Source organism: Salmo salar, chromosome 17 (genome assembly GCF_965601325.2).
Source record: "Salmo salar chromosome 17, fSalSal1, whole genome shotgun sequence".
In the NCBI taxonomy this organism is placed as follows: Eukaryota; Metazoa; Chordata; class Actinopteri; order Salmoniformes; family Salmonidae; genus Salmo; species Salmo salar.
Window position 1 is genome coordinate 55,550,191 of NC_138307.1, and position 16,428 is coordinate 55,566,618.

At 43.7% G+C, this 16,428-nt stretch overlaps 1 protein-coding gene across 8 annotated transcripts in view; it reads right to left on the reverse strand.

Moving 5' to 3' along the window:
- Nucleotides 1–16,428, reverse strand: part of LOC106576205 (filamin-C) — a 77,692-nt gene that overhangs the window by 27,295 nt on the left and 33,969 nt on the right. For 5 of the 8 annotated variants that reach the window (XM_045699794.2, XM_045699801.2, XM_045699798.2 and 2 more), the window contains exons 3-9: nucleotides 11,847–11,944; nucleotides 7,984–8,134; nucleotides 3,582–3,700; nucleotides 3,342–3,419; nucleotides 3,055–3,217; nucleotides 2,564–2,764; nucleotides 144–281 (exon numbers count right to left, since the gene is read on the reverse strand). In XM_045699794.2, the coding sequence (XP_045555750.2) occupies nucleotides 144–281; nucleotides 2,564–2,764; nucleotides 3,055–3,217; nucleotides 3,342–3,419; nucleotides 3,582–3,700; nucleotides 7,984–8,134; nucleotides 11,847–11,944 (948 nt within the window). Of the gene's footprint in view, nucleotides 1–143; nucleotides 282–1,149; nucleotides 1,984–2,016; nucleotides 2,140–2,563; nucleotides 2,765–3,054; nucleotides 3,218–3,341; nucleotides 3,420–3,581; nucleotides 3,701–7,983; nucleotides 8,135–11,846; nucleotides 11,945–16,428 lie in introns of those variants that run through there. The other 3 variants (XM_082963877.1, XM_045699792.2, XM_045699799.2) reach the window with 2 other exon arrangements.

The window sequence follows — 16,428 nt, forward strand, 5'->3', positions numbered from 1 at the left end:
TACAGTAGCATTCCTATCACAACTAGACCATTGAAAACCATTACATTTCATGAAGAGAATAAATGACCCTATGAAACCAGTAAATTAATGGGGTGGCAAGTCATAAACAATACGAAATACTACACTCATGTCCACACACTCACTTGGCCCCTTGACGGTGACCTTGAGCTCTCCGCTGCCGGCTCCCTTGGTGTACACCTTGAAGTCAGCCACCTCTTTCACCCTCACCCCTTTAGGTTGGAGACCTCTCCCTGAGGCCCGGCACATGTTGGGGTTGCTGGCTGTGGGACCACCGAGGAGTAACGCGGTTAGACAAGAAGATAACAGGATACACACTCACACACACAGGCTGAGGCAGAGGGTGGCTGTTAGTTAGTCGGTTGAATGGTGGTGCATTAAGCACAGTCTGCATGGGCTGCCAGGGAAGAAGCAACAGGAGAGATGGACAATGAACAGGAGTTATATACCTGCAGAACAGCTAGACAGAGAGCAAAGACGGGTTACTGTAAGACACTGGGCTTGAATGGATAAGATTGGCAGAATGAAAACAAAAAGACATGTTGAAATCATTTCTATGCGCTTGAATACAATGATGTTACACGGTGAACCACTAGTTAGATGGCAAAACATTCCAAAGACAAATAGCTAGCATGACTATGCTAACATCTTGTTATGATGCTGCAGGCTTTCAATTAGCTAATTACCATGACCGTGAAAATGCCTTGGCCAAAGAAAACATTACAGCAATGTTGTGTATTTAGGAAGAAATAACCAGCTAACTCTCCCAATTCATCATCATTTTAGACCACTTCAGTTTAGAAATGACCAAAAGAAAAATAAGGAAAATAACTTAAAATAACTGAATTAAAAGTGAAATAGTTGTATGGAAAACCTCTTGATAGAGAGGCTTATTATAATAGGTTATGAAGACAAACAATGTTATTGTTTTGTTATGTTATGAAAAAGCTTTAAATAATGTCAGGTTAAAATGAAGCTAAAAATGGAGGAGCATTTGCATGCTCAGTGTTAGTCAGAAAATGTAAAGTTGTGAATGGCTGACTGAACACAGAGCGATTGCTTTGGTCTGGGGGGGGGGGGATGAAGATGAGGATGACAAGTAGACAGTGTAATGAGGTATGTAAGACTCACACACGTCTGGACGGTCACGCTGACGTTCGCTCCCGTCAAATGAAACAAAGGTCAAAAGTTAAGACAATCGATTTTCGTTTGACTTGAACAGGATTGTTTGTTTCTGGGTTATCAAAAAGTGAATTGGGAAACTATCATAAAGAAACTGTGTTATGGTACGCTATGATGCTGTTGTTTAGTTCAAATCAATTTTGGTTAATTAGTGGGTGTTGTTACTCATTAGTTCTGTTCTAAATCGTCAAGTCAATTTAACGTCACACATGGAAGAAATCAAATCACGTATTACAGGATATTAAGCCAAAGTGAGCTACAAACTGGATAAAAATGAATGTGTGTGGGATTATTTTATAACTTTTTTGATATGCAGTATTCAAAGATTATTGCAATAAGACAATGTTGGAAGACCAATTGCAATGTACTTCTATTTTTGAAGCAGGTGATGTACTGTAAGTGTGTGACCTCTGTGTGTTGAAGACCTGCCGAGCGTCTGTAAAGGTGACCGTCCAAAACCAGCCAACCACATGGATGGATGGTGCTGCCTCTATTGTTAAAATGAGGAGGAACTGCATTTCTTACTCCCATTCACTCTCTTCCTTTTCTTTCATTCTTGCATTCTTTCTCTCTCATCCTTTCATTTCTTCTTTCAGTTACACACTCACTCATTCCCTCTCATTCTCTCTCTTTGGAAGCTGCCTGGGTTGAAGGGGGGATGAAGCCACAGAGGGCTAAGCGCCAGCACATGCCATCAAGCTGGGGACCCCTGGTGTGGTGCGTCAAAGGGGTTGGGGGTATAGTTTTGAGTTTAGGGGGGACCAGGCTGGCGCAGGCAGGCTCCGGTCTCTCCTCCACGGGCAGGCCTGTACTAACTTGGTCGCCTGGGTTTGGGCGGTGTTGGGGGGGGCACTCTCTTGGCCTTGTCTGTGGGTGGGGTGCGTATGGACTGGGGCACTATCTGCACCGGAGAGCCAGGGGGCAGGGCGCTCGGTGGAGCTGCATGGAGGAATAACAACAACATGACACACACGTAGGAACAGGACAGGGTCATTCTGGAGAACCACCAGAACCCACAGCTTAGAACCCTGCCTCCCCAACACTCAGAACCCATCCTCTCACAAACCAAGAGTTCACCAACCCTAACCCAACAATTTTCAGAAGGACCCAAAAGACTTCAGACCATGTCGGTGGCCTGTCTGTTATGGAGATCAAATGTTTAGTAGTGAGGTCAGTCTAGACATTAAAACTCAATGTTACTCAGATTAGAAAGAGAGAGAGGGAAAAAATCTGTATTTGTGTGTGTGTGTGTGTGTGTGTGTGTGTGTGTGTGTGTGTGTGTGTGTGTGTGTGTGTGTGTGTGTGTGTGTGTGTGTGTGTGTGTGTGTGTGTGTGTGTGTGTGTGTGTGTGTGTGTGTGTTACCCTCTGAGATGTGGACAGTGAAAGGGCTTCTGGGTATCTGCTGCCCAGCAAATGTCACGTAGATAACATGAGGCCCCTTCAGGATAGGGCAATAGGTGCAACGGAAAATACTGTCCCCCTTGTTTTCCAGAATGATCTCAACGGTGTCTCTTCTGCCCTGGGAGTCCACGATGATCACACCCACGTCTCCAGCACCGGCACCTGAGGACAAAAAGAGATGTGCTAACACCTTCTACTGTGTGTTCAGGGGACAGAAATGGACGTAACACTGGAGGACATTAGAGAGAACAAATACATACATGTACTTTGTCATCATGATTGAAGGAATAAATATCAGCTAATATTGCAAAGCTAATGATCATTCTGAAAGATCCTTAGATTTATTTACAACCCTATTGACGAAACTAGGGGATTTCAACAGGAAAGGTAGATAGATGATCTACTTCCATACCGTGAACATGGTCCTCCCCAGATGTGTATGTGTGTGTTACCTGCTGTGTAGATGTCGAAGTAGGTAGGCTTGTTAGCCACGTTGCCTACAGGCTCCAGTCCTGGTCCTCTGGCCTGCACCTTGTTGGGGTCTCCCATGGCCTTGGACACACTCACTACAAAGGGACTCCTGTCTATGTCCTGCCCAGCGAACAGCACCTTCACCTGGGAGAGGAACATGGATAGACCCCTGTTAGACCGCTGGAGGAAATCCCATACTACTGAAGTTTATAAACTAAGATTTAAAATATTTTCATATATATATATACGGGTACTGTAAGTGTGTTACCTTGTGAAGGCCCTCCACTTTGGGCAGATAGATGACAGAGTACGTCCTGTTCTTGTCATTGTTGGGGATCACTCTGGCCTGGAACAGAAAGAGAGGGGAAAGATGGGAGAAAGGAGAGAGATAGAAGCTGGATGTGAAGAACTGTGTGGGCAAATGAACAGCAAATGGGGCAAATGAACAGCAACTTTAGGATAGAGGAGTAAGGGATTGAGGAGTTAAGGGTTAATGTGAGTGCCCCACCTCCTCTGTGTGTCCCTCTGAGTCCTCCACGTAGACCAGCACCTCCCCTAGCCCTGCCTCCACTGTCTCCACTATGAACTCAGCCGGCTTCAGCACCATGTTACCTCTGGGATCAATACCTGATGGGGGAAAGGATGGAGATGTAAGAGCCCTCTGTCACTTATTCTGTGCTGACAGATGTAAACAGGATGAAACACCTTCCTTTTCAACAATAATTCTTGCACCTAATATACAGTATATCTATACAGAATAAACCAGAAGGCCTTTGGGCGATTGAGCCTTTAGAAGATGTAGATTGTAAAGGAAGTCAGTTTTTTTACCAATGTTTTATTTGTTTTGCTATTTTTTATTGCAGGGGTGCAAGCACACCATGACAGTCGTGAAGCAGGCGGGACAAAACCTATTCCCCCTCAGGAGACTGAAAAGATTTGGAATAGGTCTTCAGATCCTCAAAAGTTTCTACAGCTACTCCATCGAGAGCATCCTGACTGGTTGCATCCCTGCCTGGTATGGCAACTGCTCTGCCTCCAACCGCAAGGCACTACAGAGGGTAGTGCGTACGACCCAATACATCACTGGGGCCAAGCTTCCTGCCATCCAGGACCTCTTTACCAATCGGTGTCAGAGGAAGGCCCTAAAAATAGTCAAAAACTCCAGCCACCCAAGTCATAGACTGTTCTCGCTGCTACCACACGGCAAGCGGTACCGGAGCGCCAAGTCTAGGTCCAAGAGGCTTCTAAACAGCTTCTACCCCCAAGCAATAAGACCCCTGAATATCTAGTCAAATAGCTACCCAGACTATTCACATTGCCCCTCTCCTCCCCTCTCCACATCACTGCCACTCTCTGTTGTCATCTATGCATAGTCACTTTAATTAACTCAACCTACATGTACATACAGTTGAAGACGGAAGTTTACATACACTTAGGTTGGAGTCATTAAAACCCGTTTTTCAACCGCTCCACAAATTTATTGTTAACAAAGTATAGTAGGACATCTACTTTGTGTATGACACAAGTAATTTTTCCAACGATTGTTTACAGACAGATTATTTCACTTATAATTCACTGTATCACAATTCCAGTGGGTCAGAAGTTTACATACATTAAGTTGACTGTGCCTAGAAACAGCTTGGACAATTCCAGAAAATGATGTCATGGCTTTAGAAGCTTCTGATAGGCTAATTGACATAATTTGAGTCAATTCGAGGTGTACCTGTGGATGTGTTTCAAGGCCTACCTTCAAACTCAGTGCCTCTTTGCTTGACATCATGGGAAAATCAAAAGAAATCAGCCAAGACCTCAGAAAAAAATTGTAGACCTCCACAAGTCTGGTTCATCCTTGAGAGCAATTTCCAAATGCCTGAAGGTACCACGTTCATCTGTACTAACAATAGTACGCAAGTATAAACACCATGGGACCACTCAGCCGTCATACTGCTCAGGTAGGAGACGGTTTCAGTCTCGTAGAGATTAATGTGCTTTGGTGCGAAAAGTGCAAATCAATCCCAGAACAACAGCAAAGGACCTTGTGAAGATGCTGGAGGAAACAGGTTCAAAAGTATTTTTATCCACAGTAAAACAAGTCCTACATCGACATAACCTGAAAGGCCGCTCAGCAAGGAAGAAGCCACTGCTCCAAAACCGCCATAAAAAAAGCCAGACTATGGTTTGTAACCGCACATGGGGACAAAGATGGTACTTTGGAGAAATGTCCTCTGGTCTGATGAAACAAAAATAGAACTGTTTGGCCATAATGACCATTGTTATGTTTGGAGGAAACAGGGGGAGGCTTGCAAGCCGAAGAACACCATCCCAACCGTGAAACACGGGGGTGGCAGCATCATGTTGTGGGGGTGCTTTGCTGCAGGAGGGACTGGTGCACTTCACAAAATAGATAACATCATGAGGAAAGAAAATGATGTGGATATATTGAAGCAACATCTCAAGACATCAGTCAGGAAGTTAAAGCTTGGTCGCAAATGGGTCTTCCAAATGGACAATGACCCCAAGCATACTTCCAAAATTGTGGCAAAATGGCTTAACGACAAGGTATTGGAGTGGCCATCACAAAGCCCTGACCTCAATCCTATAGAAAATCTGTGGGCAGAACTGAAAAAGCGTGTGCGAGCAAGGAGGCCTACAAACCTGACTCAGTTACACCAGCTCTGTCAGGAGGAATGGGCCAAAATTCACCCAACTTACTGTGGGAAGCTTGTGGAAGGCTACCTGAAACGTTTAACCCAAGATAAAGAATTTAAAGGCAATGCTACCAAATACTAATTGAGTGTATGTAAACTTCTGACCCACTGGAAATGTGATGAAAGAAATAAAAGCTGAAATAAATCATTCTCTCTACTATTATTCTGACATTTCACATTCTTAAAATAAAGTGGGGATCCTAACTGAGCTAAAACAGGGAATTTCTACTAGGATTAAATGTCAGGAATTGTGAAAAACTGAGTTTAAATGTATTTAGCTAAGGTGTATGTAAACTTCTGACTTCAACTGTACTATCTCAACTATTATTTTTTTTACTACTCCTCTTTAATTACTTGTTACTTTTATCTCTTATTCTTATCCATATTTTTTGAAACTTCTCTGTCAGTTAGGGACTCGTAAGTAAGCATTTCACAGTAAGGTCTACACCTGTTGTATTCAGCATTTCACTGTAAGGTCTACACCTGTTGTATTCGGCGCATGTGACTAATACAATTTGATTTTATTTTATTGACCATTTCAAATTATACGTTTATAAAACATATACCCGTAGGCTGCCACTCAAAAGAAGGGAAAAAAATGTAAGAAATACATACAGAGTTTAAGTAATAATACATTCCGTATCAACAGGGTAAGAAAATAAAAACAAGAGGGCTTCTACCCCCAACCTCCCATTCCATTCCCCCAACCCCACCCAGCCAACATGTCTCAATTCAACCCCGGGTCCTTAGTGTACAAGAGAAAGTAGTACACTATGTTTTCTGTCAATATACCTGGTAAAATAATTGTTAATAAACAAGTCTATCTGTGATTTTTCCCAAATTATGTTTTATATTTTTCCAGATTGTTTTCTCAGTTTAATTTTTCCTTGTTTCACTCTCAAAATTACAAATGTTCATAGAGAAATAACGAAATTGGATGTTCTGAGTCCATTTCTATGGTTAAATTACATTAGAAGACCATTTGTTTTGGTCTGGAAGAAAAGTAAAAGTGAGTGTAATTCCCCTTTATTTGTGCATCTGGCCCTTTAATTGTGCATTTAGCGAGTGAGGAATGTGCCGTTTTATGTGCCGGTCTAACGATGGTTCTGTACTGCTGCTGCTCATTTCGTGGCAAATTTATTGTTATTATTGTTTTTGTATTCTTTTGGAGGTGTATCAGCTTTAATATTGCAAATAGATTGTGGCTTCTATCAATGTAATTGTGTGCATCATTTACAATCCCCCATATAGAATTTTTACATTTTCATGGAAAAGTTTGAAAATAACAAATAATAGATACAAATTATATAGTTACTCATGATATACTTCTGCCAGGTAAGTGTGCACATTTAATTGAGAAGGCTTTGGGGAAAGTATTTCTGTCAACCCACAAGACGGTTATCACATCAACTGGCCACACACGGAGAGATAGACACGAACATGCTCACCACACAGACAGACAGGGTCAATATTGCTGGAAATTAATTGGCAGATAGTGGTAGGTTTGGCTTTTTAAGCCAATAGTGGCTAACCCGGGGTGGGATAATGTCAATGTTGAGCAATGTTGTTCCTTGACTAGCACCATTCATTCTCGCTGTCAATAATAACTGTATGCACTGGCGATTAGGAGAGAGTGAGGTGATTACCATCTAAGAGCTAACAGATTCTTTGTGTCAGTGCTGCCTGCCAGTAGTAATCATCTCTGATTGATTGAGAGATTCAAGGAGCTGTCATCGTTAAGTAACATAATAGACGCAAAGCATTGAATATTTACGTTCATGCACTTCTAAATTCATTTTGTAACTTTGCCCAGAAGCATTTACCTACAGGACGCTCCCACATCATATGGAGGAATGTGCCTACCTGATTAGAGGACACAGTGAACAGTTGGGAGTTGGGGCCAATTTCCTTGGTGTTAAATACAATCTGTGAATAAACTTAAAATGTGCAAATTGATGGTTTGGATTATGGGATGCCAAGGTCATATTTTTTCCATATTCTGTTCCAGTTAAAGGGTCTTTCAGATTCAATTAGATCTGTGGACCATATTTTTGAATGGCTAGCTCAGAATATGAGCTTTCCAATAGTTGTTTATATATTATAGAGGTCAGTCCTGTCGGGAGCACAGATAATTTACTGATAGATAAAAAAGTTAAAGAAGTCTTTGAAGGAAGTCAGTTGTTCCCAGTCTCTCTCTCTCACCTGGTCCGTAGGCCTTGGCCTTCTTGGGGTGCAGAGTCTTGGAGCGCAGCGGGGCGCCAGGCTTCAGCTTGGATTTGGGAAACTGGGACAGGTAGGTCATCACCGAGTGCTCGTCCACATTGGGATCCACTATTTCCTCAGGGGCTATCACCTACAGAGAGGGAGAAGACAATAGACGGTGCACAGGGTCAAAGGTTATCATCACATCCTGTTTCTCTATGGTTATACTCACAAGATACAAGATACACGTCTCTAACAATGGGAGTCGTTGTCCACAAAGCGACACGGAGGGCTGTCTAACTCCAGCCTATCCTTTTTTTGGATTGGTGGATACATCTCATTATTGTAATCCTTTTCTGAATATTCGATGAGGATTGTTGAGTTCAACAACCTGTATTCAATGGAGAAAGAGGCTATGCTACTAGCCTCATGCCATGAATATGCATAGCCATCTCGAGACAACCCCGATATCAAGTTGACGTGATGTCATGTTTCCTACTTATATTAGTACACTCAAAACAACTTAAGAATTACGAAACTTCTATTTGATCAAATAAACATCACGTAGCAAACAAGGCAGTTTTTTGTTGACAAAATGTAACACTCTCTCATTGACCTCCATACAAAAACTTCTTGATTGGTGGGCGAAACAATGAAAAAACACCTCCTGCTCGAGGGAGACAGATTTTCCACCAAGTTCGGCTTCTCTCTTCCTCTTCCTCTCTGTACACAATCAAAGCCTGATTTAATAAGAAGAGGGGGACAGGAAGAGACGCCGCACGCACAGGGGTCAAAGGTTATCACGTCACTTCCTGTTTCTCCTAACACATAATCAAAGCATGATTTAATAACGTTACAATAAATATTGTATTAATAACTACTAACCTGAGGATAAAGAACTTACTTCAATTGAAAGCACAACAAAGAAAGACATCCAATAGACATATAGCCTAATAAGTCTCTCTCTCTGCCTATAAAGTTGATGTAAAAGAACAGGCTGGTGAAAGGACTGAGAAAACCAGGGCAGTGGAATCAAAAGCAGCAGCTCTGATGGAATTAAAGGCTAATTGTATTGTCCAACATCACAATGTGTTTTCCTTATGATCGCAGTGGAAAGAGGATGAGGAGAGGGGGAATAGAAAAGCGAGAAATGCCACCAGGAAATCATGTTGGAGTGGTTTAATGTTTTATAGAGAAAGAAAGTTCCCCTACGTGGAGCTAGAGTGAGCGACAGGAGTGAGGTTTGAGTAGAGAGAAAGGGGGAAAGGAGAGAGGGAGAGGAGAAAAGAGAGAACAGAGGGAGAGGGGGGAGGAGAAAGCAGAGGGAGAAGGGGAAGGGGAAGGAGAGAGCAGGACAATGAGAGCAAGTGTGGAAAAGAGATGGAAGTGATATAGAGAAAGAAAGAGGGGGGAGATGTAAGGAAAAATATAAATATTAGAGAGAGAGAGAGAGAGAGAGAGAGAGAAAGAGAGAAAGAGAGAGAGAGAGAGAGAGAGAGAGAAAGAAAGAAAGAGAGAGCGATGTCAAGTTCTGCAGCAGCTGTTAGGCACACAAAATGTCTGTGTTTAAACAGCTCCCTGGATAATGGAGTCCACAATTATACACAACCACCACATGGGGACTTACAGGTTGAAACACACACATGTTCACATACTCTCACACACACATGCTAATTTACAACCTACATACCCATAGGGTGTGTGGCTCTGAGAGGAAACAGGCTGTACATGCTAAAGAGGTGCCACTGCTTCAGGCATACCTGTACGTACATACGTACATACATACGTACGTACATACATACATACATACATACATACATACATACATACATACATACATACATACATACATACATACATACATACATACATACATAGACTCTTACTATAGGTATTCTACTCCCAATGTATAATGCTGAAATCATACTGACATTTTCAAGAGCTCTTAAACCATGCCCCATGGTCAGAAGAAATAATGAGTTTGCCAAATGAAGCCAGTCAAAATGACTTCAGGACTTTCCCAACCTTGTTGAAGGGTCAATATGTTCTCTGTTTCCAGACTGGGAATGTCATCCCACATCCCATTGTGTCAAAATGGCCAATTTTCTCCCTTTTCCCTTTATAGTCATCCATTTGGATCTCTCTCTCTCTCTCTCTCTCTCTCTCTCTCTCTCTCTCTCTCTCTCTCTCTCTCTCTCTCTCTCTCTCTCTCTCTCTCTCTCTCTCTCTTTCTCTCTCTCTCTCTCTCTCTCTCTCTCTCTCTCTCTCTCTCTCTCTCTCTCTCTCTCTCTCTCTCTCTCTCTCTCTCTCTTCTCTCTCTCTCTCTCTCTCTCTCTCTCTCTCTCCTCTCTCTCTCTCTCTCTCTCTCTCTCTCTCTCTCTCTCTCTCTGAGGGGTGTCAGAGGGTGTTCTAGCTATATTTAACCCTTGGCTGTAGGGCCAGGGGGTGAGCCTGAAAATAGACCAGACATTATTTAGCATGGCCACACACTGGGTTAACCACTATGCTACTCTCTGTGTGTTCCTCGACTGATACAGGGTCAGTGGTGTGTTTTGGGGATCACAATGTTTAAGGTTAGACAGGGGTAATAAGAGCTGACCCTGGTGCAGTTGTTCAAGATGTAAACACATCCCACGACCTTATTACTCCCACCATGTGACCCGGGCTCTAAGCATGCTGGGATTGCCCCCATTCTACCATACAGGGATGGCCTGGACCCTCCCATATAAGCTCAAATGCAACGTACACACGTACACATGTACACACACACACACACACACACACACACACACACTCCCTCCACTATACACATGCATATAGTTATTAAGAACAGCCTGAGAAAATAGCAAGGCCCGTCATGGTCTCACCAATCCTTCTAATCCCTTATATTCATGTTGCCATATATCTCCTTTCTCTCTCCTCCCCTCATTTCTCTATGAAGAGTTGCAGGTTCCCTTGGTCTGCGTTAAAATCATTGACTAATGAGCAGAAGGTTGTTTCAGCTAATGGTAACAAATGTTTGGGCCAATTAATACACTGAAGTAAGTGCTTATTGACAAAATAAAACACAGGTTGCCCCTGGACAAGTGGGCAAAAACCACTAAACACATACACACACACCCACACACACGCACGCGCACGCACGCACACACACACACACACACACACACACACACACACACACACACACACACACACACACACACACACACACACACACACACACACACACACACACACACACACACACACACACACACACACACACACACACACAGGGAATATAGAGCTTCTGTTCATGTTTTCCATCTTGGAATCTAGAAGTGTTATAGACTAGTGTGGGACTGGGGAAACTGTTTGTGGTTTCATATGAACACGCTCCAGTGGTCCTGGTTGTGGCATTGGCTAACCCACCCTCGCCTCTTCAGAATCCAGCCTAACCTGATGCCAGCCTGGCCTCTCCTCTCTCCAAGACCCAGCCCAGTACAGCAGCCTGCCAATGTACCTCCACAACCACATACTGAAGAAATTAGCAGTCCCACATACACTTATCCACATTGGCCTATGTGGCTATGGATTGTCACCTGGGACACACCCACCAACTCCAACTCACTCACTCAAAGAACAGATTGTTCATACAGGCTTATGACAAGTCTTACAGTGCATTTATAAACACATCATAATACATTTGACCAATCTTTAAGCCATAAAGTGCTATCAAAGACTGCGTCTGAGTCTAAACCAAGTATGTGGATATGAGTTTAACTAGAAGAGTTTAACTAGTACAAATGAGTTCAGGTTATGTGAACTAAACCAGATGAGACCAGGAGTGAAGCTGAGTGTAGGTGGTGTGGTGATGTTACCTGGGGCACTCCGAGCCAGTCGTCAGCCTGCTGCATGGCCTCCCTGGCATTCTCCACAGGCTGGCTAGGATCCCACGTCTCCCAGTCAGGACACAGGCCTACATGACAGGGAGGGAGGGAGAGGGGGAGAGGGAGCATTTAGTCATGGGACAACAGTACACAGAGAATCAACATAGCTACATCCACTACGATTCACTATAACCATGACAACAACTGCCAAACCATGTTTACCCGCAATACTTTGCCTCTACAGTAGAGACACGTAGAGACAAGCAAGAGTGAGCTGGTCAATGCTTAGAGAGCGGTGAGTTACTTTTTTCCTGATGTCCGACTGTGGGTCACTTTGAACAAAGCTGACACACACACATACACACACACACACACAATGCAGCTTATAGGATTATCAGGGAGTGACGTGAGGATGAGAGATGTAGGAAGCCTCAGACGACATACAAACACAGAGTGTCATCACTACAGAGTTCTCTATCCACCAACCTGGTCTCAGCATTTTGTACCTTTTTGTACGTAAATCCGAGACACTACATTTAGTATGATATGTTACGTTTAATATGGCATGCATTCATTTGTGGATGTCCATCATCCATTTCGTATGATATGTTACAAATGACAATTGGTATGATATGTTACGAATTTGCAAAGCGTACAATATGTTACAAATTTCCAAAACATACAACATGTTATGAATTTGCAAAACGTAAGATATATTACGAATTCTAATTTGCTGTGGTTAACGGTAGCTAGGTGGTTATCACTAACATTAGCTAGCTGGCTAACGTTAGCAAGTTTAGGGGTTAGGATTAAGGTTAGGGTTAGGGGAAGGGTTAGCCAACATGCTAAGTAGTTGCAAAGTAGCTAAAAAGTAGTAAGAAGCTGAAAAGTTGCTAAAATGATGAAGTTGTTCGTGATGAGATTTGAACACGCAACCTTTGCGTTACTAGACATTCGCATTGTATGCCCACCCATCCATCAAGACCAAGCACCCTCCTTTCTTTTTTGTTTTAAGTAACCTTCTGTCTTATGTAACCATATCAAATGTAACATACAGTATAATACTAATTTGAGTGTCCAGGATGTACATGTACTATGTTATGTCTAGTCTATGAGACCGGGCTGTATCCACAGACTGTGGAACGGGAAAGAGGGCTCAGCACTACTCAATGTGACAGAGTGGTTTGTTGTTTTTTACTGTTGTTTCGCCCACCTCAGTATATGGCAATACATATTCCATAAGTTTCATTAGCTGTCATCTAGACTGTTCTCAGCTCAGTGTGGCTTCCTTGCGCAAACCCCACTACTGCCAGGAGCCGTATGAAAACAGAGGTGTGAGGCAAAAGGATACTAAACAAATACATGGCAGAGAGTGAGTGTGTGAGGGGTCTCTTGGCGATTTTGAAAAACTAACCGGAGAGGAACATAAACCCCCAAAGCATTCTCCCACACTGCCAAAGAGCTGTACCTGACCCTCATATTTGTTTGTGTTCCATAAACACACACACACACACACCATCATACACTCAATGCACACGCACAACTCAAAATGGGTCATTATGTTTAATGAGCCCTGTACAACTGGCCAGTAGTATAAACTAGTACCTTTTTCGACCAACTCATACCTGTTTAATGTGCCTCTTTTAGGCTGAGGTGTGATTTACTGGCCCTGGGGGGTCTGTGACCAGGTAGTGTGAGGGTGAGAGAGGGCCATTCAGAGGGGGTGGATAGAGGGGTGTGTCGGGTAAAATCTGATGGGCAACATTTCACTCTGAGGAGATGGTATCAACCTCAGGATAGGATGCTGTGTTAACGTTGCTGTGGAATCGTGTGTGTGTGTGTGTGTGTGTGTGTGTGTGTGTGTGTGTGTGTGTGTGTGTGTGTGTGTGTGTGTGTGTGTGTGTGTGTGTGTGTGTGTGTGTGTGTGTGTGTGTGTGTGTGTCCAAACCCTCTCCGTTCCCTGTTGCTTAATCCTGGCTTATTGTTGTATTCTAGTGTAAATATACCATTGGACAAGGCATGGACTCAAGCCACGAGCAAACCTTTCCTTAATTTACGGACAATACGCTTTACTTTCACTGTTTTACTGTCCGCCCTTACTTCTAACAGAGAGGCCTCTGCCTTGTTCCTGTTGCTCCTTAACAACATACATGAGTACACACACACACACACACACACACACACACACACACACACACACACACACGCACACACGCACACACGCACACACGCACACACGCACACACGCACACACACACACACACACACACACACACACACACAATAATGTGTTTGCCAGGAAATGCGGCATGCTACATGTGTTTTCACTTATTGAGTTCCTCGCTGCTGTGTTCTCTACTCTGACACTCTCCATGCTGTTACAACAGCCAGAAACCCACTGCCTCCACACTGCAGTCTGCAGCACACCCATCTCCAGCGCCTTGCTGGGAAGGGGTTTGGCTGAATCAGGGGAACTCGAGGTGTCGGGACCAATTAACTACGCTGTAGAGGATAGCAGGTCTGAGAGCAGTTTGAGTTTCACACAAAACAGTTATTAAATTTTACATTTACATTTTAGTCAGTTAGCAGACGCTCTTATCCACAGTGACGTACAGTTGGTGCATCCATCTTAAGATAGCTAGGTGAGGCAACCAACCACATATCACAATCGTAGTAAGTACATTTTCCCAAGTTATCAGCAAAGGCAATGGTAGTAGGAAAAGAAAAGTACAATGTTGTTTTTATGCTCTACTGTATGTGTCACATTTCTTGCTAATGGGTGAACGGTCCTGAATGTTACATTTTGTGCTGACAAGAGAAGAGGGCCGCGTTTTGGCTGCCCTAAGCGAGATTTGGTTGGGGGGCCCCTAGCGAGATTTGTTTTTTCCAGGGATGGAGAGAAAATGTTGCATTTTCAAAGATAATTCCCTGCAGTTCTACACATTTTGCCATGAATTACGAGTGGCTAACAAAATCAATGGGGTCCCACTGGAGGTCAGGGCCCCTGAGCACGGGCCTAGTGGCAGTTCGTAGTCTGCATATAGGCAGAGGTGTCACTGCGAGAGAACGTGAGAGAATTGAACTTTGCCCTAACGCTATGTGTACTGTGAGTGTATAGCTTGTTCTGGATCTATCAGTACGAATGCGAGTGAGTGCAGAGAGAAACAGAGCCCTGTACGGTCAAAGCCTAGAATAAAACCTGCTAGTTAGTCCTGCTCAGTGTCCGAGATTTGTGTAACCGCAGTGTAAACACTACTAATACAGACACCTAGACCATAAACACACACTCACCCTGAAAAGCTGAAATGTACACACACACACAAACACACACACACACACACACACACACACACACACACACACACACACACACACACACACACACACACACACACACACACACACACACACACACACACACACACACACACACACACACACACACACACACACACACACATGATTAGGCACGTACACCATAAACACACATGTAAAGCACAAACACACACACACACACACCCGCTCTGTGACCCCGCTGCTCTGGGTAAGTGAATTAGACAGGCTCAGCATGGGGGAGAATGGAGTCGTTGTTTGTTTATTGTTCCCCCACCTTAGCCTCTCTCCAACACACTTCTCAACTTCCTGCCTGAGCAAACACACTTTGCCATGCACACAAACACGCATAGACACACACTCAGAAGCATCCAAACACATGAAAACAAATAAAGCACACCTTCACACATTGGCTCTCTCTCACACGCACACGCACACTCACACTCACACACCTACAAAAGACAAACACCTATACACACATACAGACACTCAGCAAACAAAAAGACAGTGCACCTCAGTTCTTTGCTTCATTTCTCTGGAGTAACTAACTCTGTGAACTTATTAATGCCATTCCACTCATCTGGTCTCACACCATTTGTACAAACACAGGATTAGAGGCTCTGTTGAACAAGACATGTCTCCTGACCCGAGGTCAGTCTGAGTTCCCCTTGGAACCATGTCTTAGAAAGCCTTACTGCCTGCCAGGAGCCTAGTCCAAATTAGTAGAGGCCTTCACCGAGAGAGCCAAGCCTAGAGTTATGAAACCTTCCCCAGCGGGGATCACTCTATCTAGGGCAGTTGTCGGGCAAGTCCCCCTGGCTAGGCCCTGATGACCCTGATCTCTAATTACCGGCTATGTACTATCTATCTCTCTGTGGTTTGGGGATTCTAAATGTCTGCGTTTTTTGGTTACCCCCCTACACTCCTCCTCCTCATCCTCCTCCTCCTCTCTCTTTCCCTCATTCTTGTCTCATCAGATAGTTTTATAATGACGAAGCGGCTGGTTCTGATTAAGAGTTAGGGGTGGTAGCGGAGAGCATACGGAAGACACACCTCCCATTCTGGTTCCTCTAGGTCTCCCCTTCTCTGATGTGAAGTTGTGCAGTTCAGGAATATTGCTTATTGAATGCAGCTTGTATTCTTTTTGGCCTCATCCATTCCTACGTTGCGCCCACATCCCCACCTTGAATAGGATCTCCTCATTGATGTCGTGCTCTATGGTAGCCCCTGCACCATAACC